Genomic DNA, 22,985 nt, shown 5'->3' with positions numbered 1-22,985 from the left:
CTGGACATAGTTTTGAGAGCCATTGGGACTATATGGACCAGCGAACCAAAACAATGAGCGGATCAAACAGGATGAGAGCTGCAGAGAGCTTTAGGGTGAATGGTTGGATTAGCAGCATTACCTACATTTTCGCATTACAGAGTCAATAGAATCAGTTTTATCATCAAAAATATATCGCAATGGAGCTTTGAAGATATATTTGATGTGGACTTTGAACAGCAATGACCCTGTACAACAGAGATGTCTAAAAAGAGCAATTGCATTAAAATAATTTCCTTTATTTTCTAAACAATAACTTTATTGAATATCAAAGCATATGACTTTTTCATTTCTGTTTTTTTATACACTGAAATGAGAAACGCCAGCCAAGGTTTCTAAAAATTGATTTCTGAAGCTATACAACGCATGATGATAGGAAATAAAGGATGTCTCTATGTGTTCAACAGCAGCTCATTGTGGAAGCAGAAGGAACAGGTTGTTAGGGCACTTTCTTCTGAAAGCGGGAGTGTAGTGGATTATTAACACATTCATTAACTCAACCAACCACTTAAAACCTGAAGTAGCCTGTACGCAGTTTTGTGCGAGCATTTGCTGCTTTTGATCATAAATTATTCAAAAAGCACCATCAGATAAATTGATAATGAAACAAATTGACGTAAAATCATATTCTAATAATTACAAAAAATTTACTGCAGAGTAAACCTGTTAAGTTTGTATCAATGTACAGTTTTGTTATCTCTATTCATCTATTTTTTAAAACTCTACAGTGAAGAGGCCATCAGTCTCTACTAATATTTTACAATATATACTATTCTGTCTCAGTATCATATGTTGTTGCTTGTTTACAGATACAGTCCCAGTGTATTTTAAAGAAACCAACATTTCTACATCAACTCCACTATCAGCTCCGACACGGCTCCACTTAAATTTGACCATGTTACATTTATGCTTTCTTAAATTGCGGGACAGCGTTCACTCTATCTTCATCAGGGCTCTTGTCAATTGGATTATTGCTCCCTTAAAGATTAAAAGCCAGTTGTATGTCTTTTGGCTCTGACATTTCATGCTCATTAAAGATGAATGATTTTCAATTAGCTTAAGGTCTAACAACAGAAAAGGTATTGACTTGACTCTTGGTGTTAAATAACCAGGAGGGCTATGCCATGTTCAGCACAGATGAAGATATTGAAATGTGGAATGCCGTATTGATGATGCGTCTAGGATTATAATCGTTATTTTACATAGCAGTAAATAGCTATTAGTCAAACTGTCCGACTGTAAGGCCTTTTCCCGTTATTTACACATTGTGGTCTGCTAAAATGGGTTTTATCTGTTGGTAAAAAGCATCACAAGCTTTGTCTCGAGGTCTCCGGGAGAAATATGGAGGAACACCTCAGAGAGCTGCCAGAGAGCCGGTGTAGACTAAGATATTCATCTTGATTCCCATGGCTTTCATTCCAACAAACATCAGATACCTGCTCCACTGACCAGAGCAGACAAGATATTGGGAGGTGAAAATTAATCCATCCAAAGAGTGATAAATCCTTTAAACCTCGAGGCTCTGCCCAGGAGACCAACAATTTCCCGTACAACCTCTCTCTAAACGAAGCCACTTGCAGGAAATAACACTCTGCTGTTTAATGAATTCCAACTTGTGACAGAACTTCAACAAAAACATTGACTAGCTCACACAAAGTAAGGTCTTACTTTCAGGTATCCATAATGTAAGTTTGTGTCCTCCATAAACAGGCAACTGTCATATCTCAGAAATTATGTTAAGTTTATTTAAGTGTTTTGGTCTTGTGACTTTTCCCTTTATTTTTGAATACTAACCTTCCCTCTCATTTCAGAATCCCTCTCCTGTGGTTGTTCGCCCCGCCCCTGATTGTTTCCACCTGTTCCCCATTACCTGGTGTATTTATTGTCCTCGTCACCCTTTGTCCTGTGCCACTTCGTGTTTGTTCATGGTGAATTTCTACCGGTGTCATTAAGCCATTAATACGCCTCAGAGCTTCGAGCCACGTCGTGATTTAGTTGCTATTGTTTTTTCATGCTCCCAGTGTTTTTTCCTCTTTAAGAGTGATTTTGTGTTGATGCTGTTTTGTGTCCGTCATAGAGGATCTTTGGTTTGAATAAACCTATTTTTTGTTAAAACCGGTGTGAGTCGTGCATTTGAGTTCAATCCCGTTTGCTCAGTCGTAACACAATCTTAAACAGCTGTGAGTTTGAAGAGCAGCTGCACTGCTATGTATAAATTCTGAATTTATTGGCTAGTTTTCAGATGATGTACTGCACTTTCACAGCAAGAGAAAAATAACTACCTAAAGTTTTACATTTTTGCATGTTTTGATTAGATTTTCCAGGTTCTTTTTAAATGAATTATTTGTTGTTAAGGCCAGTGAACAATAAATGATGAGGATATATTCAACTACCATTCAACTACCACACCAGATGTCCTTGTGCATGTGCTTGTTTTTCTTGCCCCAAAGCAAAAGATTAATAAGATAAGCAATTCAGACATGACCAAGAAATTCCAGTTAAAAGACAAGCTGTCTGTAGACTTAAAAAAGCCCCTGTAAGTTTGAAATATGCTTGTCTCACTTTGTCATTTCAGAATCATTTTGAAAGGTGTTGTTTCTGGAACTAATACAGCTTTAGTCAGGGTCATCTCATACAATGATACTCTATGAAACACTTTTGCCATGTAGTTTGACTAAATATGTGTTCAGGCAGCAGCTAAAATGGTGCCTATAGTTTTAGGTAACATACGCTAAACAGCTATAATATCAGCCTGTAATGTGCATTTCTTCCTTAATTTTACACTGAGTAAATCCAATGTGAATAAATTATACAGTAGATTAAATGGGCTCTGCTGAGTAGTCAGTCTCTAATCCATTTGTTCCTACCAGAGGACAAATCCTTGCTGACCTCTCCCCAATCTGCTCCTAAAGACAGTGGGCAATTATTATGGAACCAGATGCTAATGACACATTGCTGTTAAGCAGTATATTGTGAGCATATTACATTATAAATACAATATTTTACCGTAGAAAGTGATTTGTTATAAAAAGTACTTTTGCATTTGAAAAAAAAACAGTTTGTGTGCATTTTGATGTGATTATTAGTGGGATTAGATTTTAGTTACAGGAACTGAAGCGTCGATGAACAGCTGTCACTTTGTTCACTGCTCCTGAGAACTACACTGAACGGAATCAGGCCCACGTGCCAGGTCCTCTGGGATGTATAGTGCTTTCTGCATAAATCACTGGATATCTGTTTTAAGATGATCACTTTGACAGTGTGTGTTTACTTGTTTTTGTTGTTTAGAACTCTTCCGGTTGTGCTTTCTTTTGTTTGTGGATGTTCTGAAGCCGGCAGTTTTGAACCATTTTGATGTTATTTATCAGGCTGTCTGAATACATTCTTGTTGCTTTAATACCAATCACATGTTGTTATGATGAATATTGACCAATGCAGTCTTTTCAAACATATTTGCTGGTGCCACAGCTTTGTTTGCTTTGTTTATCTTGTTGCTTTGGTGTTTACCGGGCTGTTGCTGTTCTCCTCAGATAGACATGTCAACACATAGGAAGTAATCTTCAGCGATTGTATTTGCTCATTTATTTTTAATTAGGATTTGTTTCATCTGGTAACTGGATCCAGCCACTACCTCACCATGTTTGAACATTGAAGTCATATATTCTAGCAACAAATCTTCTATTTTTTGAAACATTTTCTCATGAATAAAATATTGTGTGGAAAAATGTGCCTAACACACTGTGAACGGACAGCCTATGGCTAGACCTCCGACCAGACAAATAGACCCAAATATTTTTGGCTCACAAGATTACTGATGGTGTCCTTTCCCCAGCATCAATTTAATCACTGATAAACATCACACCTTTACATTTTACCATAATGAGGCAGGCTAACACTCCTTTCCCGCCTACAAAGCCACGTGAGTTAAGCATTTGCAACAGGTCTGAATAGGTCAATGCACATCAGACAACCTGGCTTAATGAACCTCTTCCACAACCAGGTTAAATATGGCTATATCAATAAACTTGCCTTGCCTTGCCTCCGACAACACTGGGTTTTAGTGAACTGGCTTTTATATTAAGCAATTTCATTTAGATATATGTTTTTAATATGTATTAATGCAAAAACAACCACATGTACATGTTTGTATAGAAAGAAGCAGCCATGTGATTTTTAAACTATTTTTATCCTTAGATTGTGTGAATTAATAATCAAGATAAAACTACCGGTAGTCAACACTGATTGTATGAAAAATATTTTCAATTACTTCTACTTCGTTATTTTGAACTAACTATTATATAGCAACGTCCACTGATTTCTATGGCTGTCAACATATCTCGCAGCAAGCCTGCTACCTCTGTACTTTTGGAATCTTGCTTTTTCTAGCATATAAGGATTTATTAGTTGGTCCTAGACTTGGATGGCGAGACAGAACGCTTCCTTGCATCTGATGTGCGGTAAAAAAAACTCCTGATTGTGCAATCAGAGCTACAGCGGGTTTGAATTCAGAGAGCTTGAACACTCACAAGCAGCAAAAAAAAGCAGCCACAGGTCTTCAGCTCCTCAAATTTGCAAACCCCACATTTAGATTCCCATAGGACTTGCTATCATTGTCTTGTATGTGATGTAATGTCAAAAGAAAATGAGTTAATTTCTATTCATGTTTCCTTCCTTTGTGAACTTCCTTGCGGAGGATAAATGATTTAGAAAAGTGCCTTGGAACAGCTATGTCTAAAAGCCATTTCACCCACACGTTTGGAGTTAAATGGATTCATGATGATGGTTTGTGGCTAGTTTCACCACCCATAGACAAAGAAAATACAAAGCTTCACTGCCATACATCTCCCTCTAAAAACTACTAATGTGTGCTAGTATGAAAACAAAATATGCAGTCAAAAATCTTGATTATAAATACTGACACATCAAAGGGGCTTGATTTAAGATTAATATTATTGTTCAGCCTAATTTAGAAAATAATACTTTAAAATGTGCCTTTGTTTCCTTATACCTAAGGAAATTCACCAGGAGGGTTGACGCTTATTAGTAAACCAAAATCAATGATGTTTCACAGAAGTTTTTACCTAATTTAACAAAGGTAATTCTCACTGCTCTCATATTGTGGTATTTTCAACTATCGCTATTTTCATTGAAACTTCAAAAAAGTCCACAGTAGTTCCTGCTCAGCACTAGCTGGTAAACATAACGAAATATTTAGCTCCAGAAGAGTCATTTTCCTTATGAGATGATAGGGACCAAAAACCAAGCTGAAAGAGAGTGGATAATAAACTTACATGTTTGAGAAACTCTCCTCCAAATGAAGGATATTGTTGCTCTGTAACTGATGTATAAAATGCAAAACTGATGGTTAATATATTTGCCAGCTTAAAAGATGACGATGTGTCATTGTGTTTTCACAACTTGCTTTCGTTGCCCTCAAATGTGCAACGAAACTCAAATTAGTCTCACATTTCTGCAGCACTGAGTTTAAACTATGTGGTAGAGCTGGCTGCATTTCATTACGGATTGCCAGGTTACTGATTTCCAACTGTTTTTGTGCTGAGCTAACCTGTGGTTCTCTTGTATTTACTAGAGAGTAATGACTTAAAGACATTTGAGAGTATGTTAATCAGGTTAGATTTTTCAACTTTGAGATTATTCTGCTTACTTGCAATGTTGCTTTGTTTTTGTCATACCGAGTTGGGTAAGCTTTTTTTCTTTGAAGACATGAAATCCATGCAAACCATTTACAGACTTTCAGAGCTCATTGCAAAAACATGTAATGTCTAAAAAATCAAGACCATTTAGCTCACCACACTGCTCAAATGGTACTTGACAAGATAATAACTCTTGCATAACAATACAATTATATGTAATCACAATTCAATTATATATATTGTTAGAATTTAGCTTTTTGCGGCATTTCAAATGTACAGATTTCAAATAAAACTGTGAGTCCTTTATTAAGGCTTCCCAACAGTGAGACAACTGTTAACTTAAAAGCCTGAGGAAATTACATTACTTTATATAGCTTCGGCACACAGGAGGTATTTCTGGCAGATATTGACCCAGGCTGTGGCACGCTTTTACGTCATTTGTCTAAACACACTAAACAAATGTTGTAAAACATATTGGGCTCATTTACAATGCAGTCCCAGATGAACCTTTTCACTGTTTGATGTGCAAAAGCATCTGAAGTGACAACACATTCATTTCCATTATGTGTTGTATTCCTTTGGTTGCCCAATCATTCACAGTTGCATGAAGATGTGCTTGAGTGGTTCTAAATAAAGACTCACTTCCCACCTGTACAATTAAGAATGTGCAGAAAGATACATTTTGTAAAAAGAGAGAAATGATCCACTCTGGTGTATTCATGAGCAGTGGTGCATGACATTGTCCTTGCTTTGAGCTGCTCCATTGTCTTTGCTGTTGATCCTGTCCAGATCACTTCTGAGTTTTGTGGTGGTGATGTGCCCTGTAACGTGGATTTCACAGAGTGAAAACAAGGATACTGACTGGGGGGAAGGACTCTTACATATTTGTGGGCAAAATATTTAAAACACTCCTGTCAGCATCCATTGACTGAAATTCCATTACATCTCCAAACCCATTAGTAACACAATCTGCTTGTGAAGGGCTCATTATTGGATTATGCTGCTTAGTTTCATTAGCAGTGTAGAACCGTATCAGTGCTGCTCCAGTAAATGGCTTTAACATTAGTAGTCTTGTATACTTTTCAATGTGTTGTTTTGTGTTGACCCCGAATAGTTGATAATTTCAACAAATTGATTTGTCTAAGCCTAATAGGAAGACTAATAGGGAAAAAGGGGGAGAGGCATGTTATAGTAAGGTTACATTTAAATTGCGAATACATTTGACCTTATGGTGGCTTGAGATAATAAGTCAGGAGATCAACGAGTTATATATTCACCTCACGCAACATTGCCAGGATGCATTGTCTTGGAGATGTGAATGTCTGTAATAAATATTAGCCCAATACATCTAAGAGATCATTTACTAGAAACAGAATAATTGGACCTGCTGCCGGGGCCAAAGGAACGTTCAGAAAATCACCAATGTCTGTCAGAATCATTCCCCTGGGAACATGAGCATCTATTTGTGAGGGTTTTTAGTAGAAAAAGAAAATGGCATTTTGAAACTGCTTGAAAGGTTGGGTAAGAAAAGTGATTTCATAATAATTTGCTTATGCTCTTTACTTCTGTAGATACTTTAAATAGAAAGCTTATTTTTACCATTACGTGGAGATGTGTATGTTCAAGGACTTTTTTGACCAGGACAAAGTGTGACAAAGGGTGTGAAGGAATAACATGCATTTTTAATTTTTTTTGGAATACATTTCTATACCGTTTCATATAGCACCATTAGTTGGTTGACTGAACCACAGATGAGCTATGCTTTGCGGAATCCAAATTACAACAGAGCCATTTTTCATTCTGTGGAACTCTTCACAGACATAGAGCCGTAGATGGGCCTGTTCACTTTCCTTATTTGTCCTTGTCTGCTGGAGGTTGCCGCTGGCTGACATAGCCTGAATTTAAGTGGACATCAATCTCGATAAAGAGGCCCAGAGTAATATTACCTCCTTGGATTTGTCTGTCTGTTTAGCAGGACAGAGCAAATAAACATGTTTCACATCCCAAACTGAAACATTAGCCTTTTATATGAAACAAAATGTCCTCACCACGCTGTGGTTTCACGGCATGGTGTCTGTTGTTGTTTTTAAAAGCCTTCAGCTCAGAATAGGACAAGATGCATCTATTTGCATGGCTGTGTCATGATGATAAAAAGATTTCCTCCGGCTGGCCAGTGGCCTATCTCAGTGCTGCAAGAGTGATGCAGGGAAAACTTGGCTCAGAATGGCAGCAATGCCACAGCGGACTGGACTTCATGGACTCCTTATAAATGATGGCCATTAATTCTCCATGTAGGTAGAGAGTTTTTCCACATAAGGCGCAGGAGCCCTTCCCCTGGGACAAAGCCGTACACTGGCCTGACTCAACCCCATCAGCCCCACTATTATTCTGCTTTCTTGTTTCTCTATCTAGTGCTGTCGCTCCCTATCTTCTCTGCCTCAGTTTTGTATGAAGACAAAGTTCCTGGCTCCCTCTGTTTGTTGAGCGTATCTGATAAGTTGTAGATAAGTCACTGTGGTTTCCATCATCTCTGTTGCTTGAGGCTCTCTTCTCTTCTCCTATTATGAAATGTGAGTTGTTCCCAGTTGGCTCCTCTGACCTAAATTGTCAGTTTTTGTACTTGACAGTTTTTTTTAACCAATGCTTGAATTAAAATGTTATGTTTTTGTTATCAAGTAAGCAGACACACCCCAGGCTCTTGAATGAATTTACATCATAATCAGATTAAACAGAAAGCTATATGGCGATGCCAAATCCAAATTATTTCGAAGAATTCGGAGAAAGCACTTTGCCTAAATTGAGGTTCAGTGTCAAGAAACACATTATGGCAGCTGATTAGCATCAGTGCTAATAGACTAGTTCATTTTGTTTTGTTTGGTTTGATTTTTCTGCTGGTACAGGGGTCATCTGCATTTAGATATGGTTCCGGTGAAGTGCTACTGCAGAAAACAATTTGGCACTCACAAAATCTCAGCAAGCATCACAGGCTATTAGATTGTTCTGTGTTAACAAACAGAAGAGCTCTTCAAAGACTCAGACCTCGACATAATTGGAAAGGAAATGAAGCCAGAGCTGGGGTAATGTTTATTGGCTCAATTCCTCTGCCATTAGGGATCTCAGGTCCCACAAGATTGAAAAGCTGGACATGCTCAAAGAACTGCATTGTAATTTCTTAAATTATTTATGTACACTGTTTGTCTCCAATATCCCCTCTAAGACTTTGCTTTAACACAGAGTAAAAAAAAAAAGTTCTCTTTTTTCGGTTAAGATCCATTGTTTCCACACATGGTTTACATCATGGCTTTTATGCTTTGGTTTTTGGAATAGTATCTGTGTGTTAACGGTGTGTGAGCAAATAACACAATTGTCTTATGATGGATGTGGTGATGGCATGGATGGATATGTAGTGGATATTAAATACACAGGTCATTGTTTCTCTAGTACCAAATTACAGGATGACCTTATTTAGTAAGGGCGTAGATGTAGAGTCTTTATGACAGCCTACTGGGGAGGTCTTGTGCTGGGAGGTCTATGGATGGAGAAACCTCTCCTGGCAGATGAGTTAAGTACCGTCTCCAGAACTGGGACTGACTCAGTTATGAGTTGTGGTTTAGTGATGTCCAACTCCCTGTGGCACTGCATTCAAATTAGAACTGCCATTACAGAGACTCTGGCACATTAGTACAAACCCTGTGGGCTGGACAGCACTTTGGCACGGTTTCTGTTTCGTGGCCATATCAATTAACACAGTGAACCGCTAAAAGGACAACAGCTTATTAAAAGTATTTTAATTCAAAATAAGTTTTGAGGATTGGCATTGTCTCCTCTGTTTCATAAATGTTATTGGTTAAGTATTTCCAACTTTAAACTCCATCAAATGTGTGTCTGTGTGTGAACGTGTGTTTCAAAGTATGCCTGATCGGATCTCCATTCTATACAACCAGAGGACCAACCAAAGGATATGTATCATCCCACTTCATCATCATATTACTATTGGACAAACTGCCATAAAATCTTAAAATCATGACCATTGACTTTTGAATATCAGACCCCCCTCTATAAGAACCTGTTCATTACACTCGGTAAATAAGTTTAATATAAATAAAAACACCAAATGTAATGTGCTCAAAAACCACAGGTAGTAAGGTGTGTCAGTTTTTATAATTATAGATTTGTAATCATTATTTTCTAAAAATGGACACCCCTCATTAGTACTAATAGACCTACAGTCGTTGGGACTTATTATTGTTCTTTTATCTCAATTTGTTAATCCTCTTTTGCGAGATTTTTTAATTATACCAGTGGAAAAAATGTCACCCCATTTTTGGGAAAAGCGGGGTCCCTGTGCCTCAATGCATCAGTATGCTGTCTGAGTGTTTCAATAGCGTGACACTGTATATGCATTAGAACATTTTATTTAACTTTGTTTCAACCAAACTCCAAATGTGTGTACTTGTGTGAAGGGGTTGGCACATCTTCTAACCTTCATTTTCAACTCACGACCATAGCTGTAAATATCAAATATTTCGACGGCAACAATTTTTTTTTACACGGTCAGAGGGGTTTAATTAAAAGGGATGAAAACAATTAGTGACTCATGTTTAACAAGGATTTCTGGCTCTTGTCCACACAAGGACATTAATGAGCAATTGACCTTATTCATCATTGGCCACAGGGGATGTAAATAAATGCTTCCCCCTCGAAAGTTTTATTAAATCAATGATTGATCAGCTCTATTCGTTGCATGTAGCATAACAGCATTTTGTTGACTTGATTAAGTTGATCTACATACATTCATGCTTAATAAATGTGTATTGGTGGACTGTGATATGAAGTCTGAGGTTATTGAGAATAGAATGTTGTATCCACAAGGCAATACACACTACTTTGTTGTTTGAAGCTTTTACTAAAACAATGCCCTAGAAGCTAAGCCTTTCATGATTGATTTTTAAGTTTGAGTTCAATTATTATATTTTAAGATCTTGAATTTGCTTGTTTTATTCAGCCAAAAACCAAAAAGTACAGTGATATAAAACGGAGATAACCAGCTATCCAAATTTGAGAAAATGGAAACAACTTGGTTCCTTTTGCAATGAAAGTAACTACTATCAAAATAGTTAAATGTTCTGGTCAAGCTGACAGAAGCTGAAGACAACTTTTACAGCAGTTTAAAAGTGTAGAAACAAATATATGTGAGGTCTAAACTAAATGAAAGCAATTACTCGCAGATACAGAATCACTGTTAATGGGCACGACTGAACTGAGTGAACTTGACAATAACTGCAATATTTGAAGATTTTTTTTCTGTATTTGAGGTCTTGACCAGTGCCAGTGAATGCAATACAGTGAATGTTTGTTTAACTGATTGTCTGTCTGCATCTCTTTTCCTCCCTCCACCCCACACCCCTCCTTTTCTACCACTGTTTTGACAGATGCCATGCTGCTGGTGGCACAGAGGCTGGAGGGACCTTTCAATATTGAATCTGTCATGGAGCCTATTGATGTCAAGATTTCAGAGGCCATCATGAATATGCAAGATAACAGTGCCCAGGTCTCCTACAGGGTATGTCAATTAGGCTTATTCCCTTAAGAGAGAAAGTAACACCTCGGACAGGCTGCTGATGTCAAAGTTGAAGTAAAATTGAGAGGGAAGCTTTCATGAAGTCATACAGGGCTGTTTCTAAGGTGTGTAGTAAAACCCATGCTAATTATGTCCAATTTTAGGTCTTGCTTTTGAATTATATGTTTTAATTTTGGTCAGGTAATCTTAGTTCAACTAACAGTAGTAAATGTGATTCCTGTGTTTTACTGCATTTTTCTTTGACCACAAAATTGTAGTCAGAAATAAAATAAAAATGTAGGTGGTTGTGAAGATTTTTTTCAGCCTACGCAGTTTTGGATGCCTGTTCTTATTCAAAGCTAAATGCTCTGTTGGTTTTTCCGATGCAACAGATGCAGCTTTGTTTATGGCTTTAAGTATATGTGGTATTTTCCCAAAAGGCCGTAAAAATGTTACTCTATCATCTTAAATAGCATTGGTTAAAACTCCTAGTTGAATTTTCTATCAGCATGGTTACCTCAACTTGATGAAAAGCACCGTCACATGGGTAATGTGGGAAAAATGCTTCATAAGACCTTAACAAAACAGCATCTCTTTTTTTCTTCTATTTTCCGCTTCCTAAGTAATTTAAACCCCTGACAATTGGGTGCCCATGTTTTTGTAATTGCAGGTTTTTCAAGGCTGTGGCCAGCCCAAAGCCGCAGGAATGACTAGGTCTACCCGCGGTGTTTCGGATGTGTTCAGCGCTCGCTTCAGGCCATACAGCCCAGAGGAGCGCCCTACCACTGCAGCTGGCACAAGCTTAGACAGACTGGTAAGGATACAGAGTCAATGCTGCTGTTTTCAGGCAGACGCTCCTTCAGTGTAAACATCATTTGTCTCACTGACTTGACACTGTTGATTAAAGCTGTAGATTTGCCGTTGTAAGCCCCTGGAGCCGGAAATTAATTCTTTGTACTTGTCCTCCATTCAGGCCCCTCTATCGATTTGTGTTTGTTAACGAATCAACAGCTTTACCCCAAGAGGGCAGTGGAAGGTGTGCTGCGTTCAGTGCCCTTCTCATCTCTGTGTACTTGGCAAACAGAAAATAAAGGGATGAAAGAATAGATGGATAGATTTTTTGAGGCTCACCATAGCAATTGTTTGCTGTAAAGCACACCTTTATTTTCTATCAGATTAGCTCTATGTTTGTTGGATTGGATCTTGATACATGGATTTCCATCTCAAACAACCTTGAAACCTAAAATGCTGCATCAGGGTAAAGGTTAACACGGATCTGACGGACCAATTTAGCTGAGAGACAGTTCTCATCATGGATTACCTTTGCAGCCACTGTGCCCTTCCTTTCTCCCCTCGAGCCCTTTTCCAAGTAAAGTGTTTAGAGCTACCTATGTCAGAAACCCAAAAATATGTTTTCCTATAATGACCTTTGAGAAGTAGCAAATATTACTAATTCAGTTTAGCGGAAAAGCTGTCTCTCCCACATAGTTTCAAACATGCTAGTTCTAGCATTGTGTCAATTTAATATTGTTTCCTTTAGATAATGAATACATCATTTGAACAGCAGCATGTTTTGCCATCTGGTTCTTGGAATCCCATAACAATAAATTAATAATGTGTTTTATTCAATGCTAATCAAGCACATTTAATTTATTTTCCACACATTTTTGATGTCTCATATACAGCCGTCGCCTTTTTAGCGTTATATGTCCGTCAATGATTTCCTCCACCTACACTGAATTAATTAAGACTTTCTGTTTCCCTGCTTTTATGCTGCAAACCAGAGGATTGTTTGGAATGCGATGCAACACAGTGTAAGGTTCAACGTTTTATATTCATTTCTGTTGTGTTTTCTTTGCTGGGATTATTGTCTACAGCTGTTGTGCGCATTGTGACGAAGCACAAATGATGTTGTAATATTGTGTGGTTGGTGATAGATAGAAACGTGTTCTCAGCGTTAAAGATTACAGCAAACAAACACTGTGGCCGGTAAATGTCAGACGAGTCTCATTTCCATCTCACAAAAAGGTCAGTGTCACCTGTCTCATGAAGTTGCCTACTAAGGAGCATTTTGTTTGTAATTTATTAGGGGACCTACGACAGGAACAAGCCAGACCTCGATTATAGCGCCTGCGGTGTAATATATCATCAGAGTATCAGCTGTTAAACATGGTAGTTTGCAGTTGAGCCGCTTACACCACAGGAATTGTTGAACACGTGCCATGGTGTTCTACGATTCCACTCTGGATGTCGAACACAAACCTTTGTTGAACACCGCATCTATTCTAAACAAATCCCCGACGAAGACCCTCATTCTCTCAGCTAATAGAGCCAACTTCTCGAGGAAGCCAACAAATCAGCAGATGACCTGCTCCGTCAGAAATGGCAGGGGAGAGAGCTGTGAAGAGTTGGTGGGGGAGTGTTGAAACCAGCATCTGCTGTAATGCTAGAGTGAAGTGGGAGCTTCAGACTGCTCATGAATAACTGGGCAATTAGCCTGCCTGGAGATTCGCACAAGATGAAGCTCAGTGACAGGAGCTTGTTTTTACATCCCATAACTAGAACAGTATACCTGAGCAGCAAATGATATCATCAACATCCCTTCGCTGGCAGAATGCTGATCGTGGTAGACAAAGCAAGCTGCAAATCGTGACCCTTTGTAATATGCTGTAATGGGGGGAAGTATGGTTCATGGTAGGAAAAGTAAATAGTTGGTTCCTTTGTTTTCTCAGTCCTGCTCCCGTCCATCATTACAGCTGAAGTCAGGTGCCAGCTAAAAATCAAAGCAGCATCGTTAGCATTCGTTTGCAGGTTGTGATCCAAACAAATTGACATGTAGTCACAGCTCTGTTTTTCTTTGTCTACTAATTACTGAGAACATATCTGACCCTTAGCTGTTAAGAGCTCCTCAGTGTTCACAAACTATCTGTTAACTCTGTCTGCCTGCTGTCTGCTGGGGAGAAAATAAGTGTACTGTGGATAATTAAAACTTTTTTTCATTGTAAACGGTTGCCTGGTGCACAATAGGATCCATTTAAACAATGAAGTCAGTGAGTTTGTTACTACAGTAGCATTACACTGTCAAATCAGTAATGAAACAGGTGTGCTCAGTGCTTGTGTGGTTTTACATTTTGTGATTTCAGTAAATGAAACAGTACTAATCAGCATTTACTTTTCTAAACTAAATATCATAAAAAATATTATCCAACAGTGAAATATAACCTTTACCTTTCTAATAAATCATGTTGTGGCAAAAATAAACCATTTAAATGTCAGCTGGGGTTTGCTTAGCTGACATTGAATTACAGAAAAAGGCACTCTTCTGGCAGTATGTTAACAGCGTATTTCAGGGTGCTTCTTTTCACTTGTTTGAACATGTTGAACTGTTAGTCATTTTCTTTTTTTATAACACTGAATTAAAAGATACCACACACATCTGCTGTGAAGTCACTCTTGCAGCTTACCTCCAGCTGTCAAATATCTCACATACCAAACCTTTAACTTATTGCAGACAAGCAAAGGCATGGCAGGAACACACAGACACATGTCCTACTGCTCAGATAGCTAGTTCACATGAGGTAGTCTTAAGGAAGTTTCCACTATATCTGGAAAACTTGAGAAAAATCGAACTATTTTTTACAAAAGGTGTAGTACAATGAGTCAGGTAACATGGGGTTCCGGACTTAATTTATCAGTTTATAAAACACAGCAGGGTCTACCTTATCACTGGTCTTTGACAATGCCAAAATCATGTCTCCACATTATTATGTTATAACTCTTTGTCACTTGAAGCAAGCACCAGAGTGGTTAGCTAATTAAGAAACTGAGGTATTGTGGATTAATCAGTAGCCACTCATATTCATGATTTAAAGGTCCACCTTGAAGCAAGAAGTTGCATCAGGATACATGCTATTGTTTGTTTGTCGTGTAACCAAAGAGGTGAAGCATCACATGCATTTCCCTTTACTTACCATTGTTAGTTAGAGTTAAGGTGATACAGATGGTTGGGTGGCTTGTATATATTAACTAAATTCCGAAGTTCAGATGTAGGTTTTAAGCAGGTTTTGGGGCTTGTTACAGAAATATCACAAAAATACCATAATGCATGGGGACTTTTTGTCAGTGACGAAGCTGCTGCCTGTTATTTTTTCATGCTTCTATGCTGTACGCTTGGAGATGGTGTGAAGGTTTTAGTCTGAGGTAGCTGCTTACCCCTGCCATCACTAATGTGACAGCATTTATGTTTTATAGTTTGTCTAGCAGACATGACTGGGTACATCTGTGTTGTCTCACCCACTGTCCAGGTTTACATCCTAGCACAACATAATTAACTGTGACAGTGACAGCCTCACGAAAGCTGGCAATGTTTAAGGTGTCATTTCATTAGAACTTCTTTTCTGATTGAACCACTAAGTTTCCGAGACACACAATGTGCAAGGGAAGGCAGGGAGAGTCTGCATTCATTTCTTTTGTTGCCTATGGAGAAGCCTGGAGTAGCGAGCCCACCTCCAGCTCAATGAGCCATGACTGTTTAATTGCCTGACATTCCGTCAGAGCACACGCCTTCAAAGCTCTTAGAGAAATGGAGATTTGAAAGTCCAAAGAGGGGATAAAGGAACAACAGTCTGTCAGGCTCAGAGGCACATTATAGATAAGAGGTGGAGCTTTTAATTTGACATTTGTAACAAGTTTGGTTCAGTTCAATTTAGTGTAGTTTTATTGGTCCTTTTTGTCTCCCTTGTGTTTTACAAGGTTCGCATTTTATCAGTATGGTAATACAAACAAAGGCGAGACTGTATAAAAGAGACTGCAGGGAACAATGTTTGTGGAGGACGAATCCTTTGATTTACAGCTGTATCTCTGTTAAAAGCAATCCACCCTTTTTTTCAGTGGATACTTTTTAAAAGTCAATCAGATGTAAAAAATAAAAAGGAGATCATCAGTGGTTTCAAGGTTATGAATATACACACTCTTTGCTTATTACTAATTAATGAAACCCAAGTCCTCAAATAGCAGCTCCAACATCTTTGATCTATTTGGAAAGCTCTCTTCATTAAGGCTTGGTCAGTTTGGTTATGTGTAAGTCTAAGACTGGTTGGGGTTTATCAGAATATCACTAAGAAAAATATCTGTAGTAGTAAAAGATTGATTTAGACGTTTTTTTTTAACTTGTTTTATTCTTCTTTTAGAAAACAACAGATGCCCTAACAGGCAAGGTGAACATGTTTTGTTCACTGTTGGCCATGGTTTATCTTTTTTTTCTCAAAGACTGTGATGGCATCTCTATGCGCACCTATTTTGGTTTATGTAGTGCAGCAACACAAATTGCAAAAGGACTTCATGTAGGAGAATTGAAATGATGAGGTGAGGTGATTGCTAAATACTCAGCAAGTCACATTGCTTGTCTTGCAGCTCTGAAACAGCTGTAGCAATTACAATCAAAGGTCTACAACAGCTAAACAAAGGGAAAGCATTACCTCAGGAAATGTTGGAAGGTTCTGAGCATCACAACATGAACACACAAAGAAAGATTGAATGGGATTTTGCATCGTTTACTAGACCTATTGTCAGTATATAAATAAACTATACACTCCAACTTGGAAAATATTTATTACCTGCAGTCATTTCAGTGATATGCTGACACACTACACACACAACTAACACCACTATCTTCCTCAGGATACGTTATGCAAATTAATGTCGATACATAATGAATAATGTGGGATTACTATTCCTCATTTTGTTGGCTACTTGGTCGTTTTTGGGGTATAGGATCAAAACATTTTTAAGAAAAAGCTGCACTGCACAACTGATTTAACCATGGATTACCAGGGCAAACTTATTAAATGTCAGCATCAATGCATTTGTTCAGGTTATCTTTTTATTATTTTTGTTTATCTCCAGCACATTGACGTTAATTGTTATATATAGCAGTATTAAGATGCCTCGATCAGCTGTCAGGCTGTTGCTTGCCTACTCACCTTTAACTCTCAATGAGCCTTGCACACATGGAGAACTTTTTTCACTTTTAGTTCAGTGACAGGCGGCCCTGTCCATGGTGCTGAATGACGGGGGATTTGCCCTTTCTGACCTAACATAAAACAACACGTTGACTTGTTTTGCTGTTATTCAGAATTCTCCAATTCGGTATAACATATTGGGAGTTTGAACCCTGCTTGCGCACCCAGGTCATTTGATGTACCCTGTTAAAAAAAAAAAAATTGTAATATTGCCTCCAAACTTTTTTCAGTTAAAACAAGGTCTTCTTACAACAAGTACTTTTTCAAAAAATTAGATTATGTTTTCCAAATTTTTCTAAACCTGAATATTTTCAAACTGTCTCAATGTTTTGAATCTTATTTCCACCTGCATCTTTTTAAATCTAATATTTTGGTGTTTTTGTTTGTTTACTGTGCACACAACTTCAACCACTTAGGTGTATTTTAAGAACAAATACAATGTAGAAAAAAGACACAGATGAATATGTAATATCCTGTTACACGGTCCAGCTAAAGTATACACTAAGTTTCAACCTAGTCTTGATGATCGTGGCTTCTTACATATAATTGTTAACAAATTATAGCTTCCTTTTCATCTGTGTAGATATATTTAAACCTGCTTTTCTCTGCCGTTCCTTCTCTCCCCGCCTGTCTCCCCCGTTGAGCATTTTCGTACTTTTGGCAAAAGTAAACACTGTTGGAATCCAAAGTCAACAATCACCAGTGGCTTTCAACCATGCATTCAGGAATACACCCCAAGGTTAGTCTAAACTTGCCAAAGAAATTCCTGACTGCTGCCACAAAAAAACACTTACATAATATTATAAGAAAATAGTTTTTGTGGAAACTGCAGGACAAAGTGGTTTCCAACATTGTGTCACACAATAAATAAGAGACAACCCTTGAAGAAAACCAAAGTAAACAGAACGTGATGCATTTGTTTGTCTCTTGAAATACTGCATATGTTTTCTCCATCGTGCCTCTGATAACTATTGGAATAAATCAGTTAGACTTGGTTGAAATCCTTTCCTTTTTTTAAGCAGAATGGCCAAACCTTGATAATATAATAAATCATGCGCTTTCATATATGTCTTAAACTCAAATTGAAGGTGAGCAGAAAAGTTTCCCTTCTTTAGCAGATGAATGTGAAAACAGCCTTCCAGTGTCTGACTCTGCAGATACATCATTCTGCCCAGAGAAGGTCAAGTGAGATAAACATATTTCTGAGCCGCATTTGACTTTATAGAAAATAACCAAAAGCCACCTCTTACTGTGACATCATAGATCAAGGACAGTGTGATGTGCGTTATATCCCCAGGTCTGCTACCTGCCTTATCGTACTAGTGTGCCAATTTCAGTAGTTGGTTCAAGCCCGATAGAGACAATCACTCTGTCCTTTTGGCTAGTCTTTTCAGTAAGAAAGATGGCGCCATGGTGGATCAATGATTAGAATTGCTCCCTTACAGCAAGAAAGTTTTTGCACTTTAATCTTGGCTTTCTCCCTGTTTGCTTTTTCTTTCTTCTGGTACTCCATGCCAACCATGCAAGTCAATAAACTGCTGTTAAGTGTGACTGTGGTATTGCCTGTCTGTGTGTGTTAGCATTGTGAGAGACCAGGGATGTGCCCAGGGGTTTTCTCTTACTTTAGCTCCAGCCTTCCGTGACTCTGATTGGGAGAGTGTGAAAAGTGTGAAAAAGGTGCAAAAATGTAGTTTTTCTCATCATTTATCAGACTGAACTTTCTTTTCATTGCATATGCTGTGTTGTAAAAACTACAACCTCCCTTTTAGTCTCTGCTCACTTTTATTTAAGGGAATGTTATTCATTCATACATTTCATTTAGTACTTATAATGGTCTAACATTAGGTCAAACTGAATATTCATGCTCACAATCTCTCTCATTCTTTGCCGTGTTCAGTAGGAAACATCCGTGTGTGGTTGGTAAAGTCAGTTGTCAGGAGAAAAAGCACAACCGCTCCTTTCTCAAAATGTTGACCCTGGCCTTATATTTCTGCCGTCCAGGAACATGTCAAGCCACTGTTACATTCTTGTTTTGGATTCAGCTTAATGGAAGCAAAGTGGGCCTATCCACAGCTCCTTTCTCAAAGTTGTTGTATTTACTGAATCTTGCCCAAACCAGGCAATTATGTGGATTCCACAGATTCTAACATAACTTATACTTTTTCTAAGACCGCACAAAAATAAATAGTCTAGAAATGCCCATGTGGCATGATACTTCAGCCAGACATTGTTTGAGCGTAATTTAAACAATCCCTTCGGTTATGGCTGGCACTCGAGTGTAAATATTTGCTCTGAAATTATAACCTGACAAATACCAAATATAACTTTAAATGTAAATCACCCTTCAGCAGAAACAGGTTTGGTCTGGCATCTTTATGATTTATTACTAAAGCAATGTGGGAAACAAACATGAATTGAAATGGTTATTACTTATTGGTTGTATGATGGGTATTGTCAGAGGACATTTCTCTTACTTTTTCCACACATGATTATTTTGCTTTTCCAGCTAACTGCATGTGTAGTACTCACTAGTCATGCTTTTCTACACCACATACAGATACATTTCACATATTGCTAAAGGAACTGGCATACTAAATCAGCACCTTTGTTGTTTGTTCCCACACAGCACTGATAGTACAGTACTGTACGTTCTCTTTTTCAACGACCAACACACTGAAGCATTATTCACTTATACTGTATCTACTGACTCAGTGTCGATCACCCACACTGTCTTACGATGACCTTTTCAAACTTGATGTCAGGTGAACTGCTCATCTCCAGTTAAGGTAGCGGGGGTGCTTGGGTATAGTCATTGTGGTATAGAGTTGAAAGTCTGGAATGACAGTATGTGATTTCCTGGGAATAAAATCTCTTCCTCATTCCAGGGGGTTATACCTTCAGAAACCCTGGGTTTCTTTCACTTTTAAAATACATTCTAACTTTGTGGTTGTTCTGAGGATAAGTCCTGAATTCCATCAGAGCTGTCAGAAAAAGAGAAAAGAGATCAGTGGGTTTTTTTACCTCTAAAATGATTTACTCTCAAAACAAATTGCTTACATATACTTCCAAATTAATATGGAACACAAATGGATTAAACATAATTTCCTAATTCACGAAGCACTGTGGTTTAAGTATATTTCTTCAAATTCTAATGTGGGATGGACAAGGGTCTACCTCTGAGCATGATAGTTACTTGCATTTTAATTGTATTGATACTTTTACTTTGTAGGAGTAAAGGATCTGAATGCTGAAGTAAATGCGGATAATTGCTGGCTTTTAGCAGCTCCAGCTTCAAAAACATCCCTATTGCAGGTTTATTTACAAGAACTGTTGTCAGTTACATGTCAGTTGTTGGTCTCATCCCTACACCAGAAATAGGAAAGCCCTGAAAGACGATATCCAACTTATACCATGTTACCCCATCAGTAACACCTTTGTCTTATCTTTGAGCAAGGTACCTATAACATCATTAGTTGAACTGCGAAGAAACTGGATAGCTTCCAGTTGTCAATATTTGCAATTGTGTATGTGTAAAGCAGGACATTAATTGAAATTAAAAAGGCCAGTTTGTGTTGGTGTGTGCAGCTACGTCTCTCTACTTGCATACTCAATGCAACCATATGGTCCAGGCTGCACACTTTGCTTTGAATGGACCACAGTAACCACAAATGAACGCCATTAGAGATAAATTACAGTTTGATCCCTTCCTGGTTCTTTTCATAAATGTGTTACACATCAAAACATGCAGCACACAGTCGTGGCCGCGAGCGTTGTTCTCTGATTGCATGATTAAAAAGTCAGACCTTCTGGGAGAGAACAGAGCTGTGCATGAGGATTATTAGAAAGCAGAGCCCTCATAACACAGCCATCACTTTGTGTCAGGTGGTACTTCATAATTAAATAATGTATCTGACAAACATGCAAGGTGACGTATCACAGAGCGGCATATCTCAATCCCACTGTCATCGAAGTGAACATTGTTACAGCCTCAAAGTACGCGCTTCATGTCCTTGGTTCGGTGGTGAGATAAAGACGTCACACATTCTAAAGTTATCGGAAAGGTGCAACAACCCAATACTTATCATCCACAGTTCACTGTCGTCATTCACAAGGCAACACAAGTAAACCCATGACCGAGTCAAGCAGTATTACAAAGCTGTGGTCTCAAGAATGCTAAACTAAAAAACGTTTGACTTTGTATAGGCTATATGAAAAGATTTCAATCATATTTCAAATTCATATTTCATCTTAGTGCTTTTACAACTTTCAAAGTCTTGTTCATGGCTGGTAGTAAACATCAAATGGGAGAACTGTTTTAGTGAATTCTTGGCGCTTATTTATCAAAGGTTTTTGGGACCATATAAGGATAAACATGTGGCATTTACCATGCGAAATTCCCAAGCAGCTACCAACCAGAAAAAAACTGAGACACAATAATAAGGAGCTTTCGAAGAGGGAAACAAAAGGAAACAAAACCAGAGAAGGGAGATCTGGCTTCTGGTTTCCATCCTCACTAGAATAAATGACATTAATTGAACACCCTGATTTAGTGAATGTGTTCGTGTCAGCAGAGCTTTATTATAGGCTGTCCAATACAGAGCTCAGACATAACATTCAGAGGTCTAGTTTTAAAAGTTTTACCAAATTTGAATGGCATCATTCAAAGTAAGCACATAATGGGAAAGTTTGACGGTGTTAAATGTTAAATAGTGTTTCTGCCAAGTCAGTTTTGTATGAGTCTAATACTCCATGTTAATTTCACCTCACCTTTATTATGTCCAAGCCACAGGAACAACCAAGACTGCTGCAATCACATTAGCAATCAGAAGTATACAGTTGGATAATTGTGTATTTAATCTGGGTATTATCCAGGGGGATGACAGGGACTTGACAACTATAAATGGAGTCTACATATATGGTTGCACATTTAATACACTAACATAGTTAAATAAGAAAGCACAAACAGAGAGAGAGTGAAGATGTAATCTGCCAATACTCAACACATTCATTTAATAACAATTTAGCTTAAATAAAATTAAAATGTCATATACTATCATCATAACTCATTCATTTTACAATACATCCATTCTTCAGGTTACATCAAGGGCTAATTTAACCAATGGTTTTAATGCAGGACTGTAATTTTTCTCATAAGAAGCGCATTGATTTATTTAAATCATTTTATGCATCGTCCCTTCCTTCTCAACGACTAATACCGGTGCCATAAAGACACTGCTTCTTTTCCATATCTGTCAATACATTAATGAGGCACATTGGCCCCATTACACTCTATGCTGCCTGCCTCTCTGGAGAGCTCGGGCAGTGGGGAGAGCAGGCCTGCTGATGATTGCTCTGTTCTCCACAGAGCATAGCTTCCCTTTAATCATCTCCCTTTTTCAAACATCTTCTGTCGTGGCCTTGGGCGAATCACAAGCACAAACTCACCACTGTTTCATCAATATTCTGTCATTTTTTTCCCCCAACTGTGGGATCATTGTGTGATTAATTTTGCTCACCATGATATACCATATTGCCTTATTCTGAAGATACCACGGGACTGAACAAATGGTTTGAGGCAATATTATGTAAAACGGGCCTCTGAGTAGGCCCCACTGTTCATTGACATTACGTAAATATTACATGAGTTTCAACAACATGAAGTGGTTTGCCATTTATAAGATAAAAGACCTGATTGAGCTATTTGCAAAATGT

General features: G+C 38.1%; 1 protein-coding gene across 2 annotated transcripts in view; it reads left to right on the top strand.

Annotated features, from left to right (window-relative positions):
• The window catches only part of gpc6b (glypican 6b), a 69,563-nt gene that overhangs the window by 35,470 nt on the left and 11,108 nt on the right, over positions 1-22,985 (top strand). Inside the window, exons 5-7 of one of the 2 annotated variants that reach the window (XM_063887485.1) lie at positions 11,126-11,256; positions 11,924-12,067; positions 13,038-13,067. In XM_063887485.1, coding sequence (XP_063743555.1) covers positions 11,126-11,256; positions 11,924-12,067; positions 13,038-13,067 — 305 coding nt within the window. The remainder of the gene's footprint in view (positions 1-11,125; positions 11,257-11,923; positions 12,068-13,037; positions 13,068-22,985) is intronic. The other variant, XM_063887486.1, reaches the window with a different exon arrangement.

This window comes from Eleginops maclovinus, chromosome 7, assembly GCF_036324505.1.
Source record: "Eleginops maclovinus isolate JMC-PN-2008 ecotype Puerto Natales chromosome 7, JC_Emac_rtc_rv5, whole genome shotgun sequence".
Lineage (NCBI taxonomy): Eukaryota > Metazoa > Chordata > Actinopteri > Perciformes > Eleginopidae > Eleginops > Eleginops maclovinus.
Note: the sequence above shows the minus strand (reverse complement) of the source record. Positions and strands in the feature narration are given on the sequence as shown.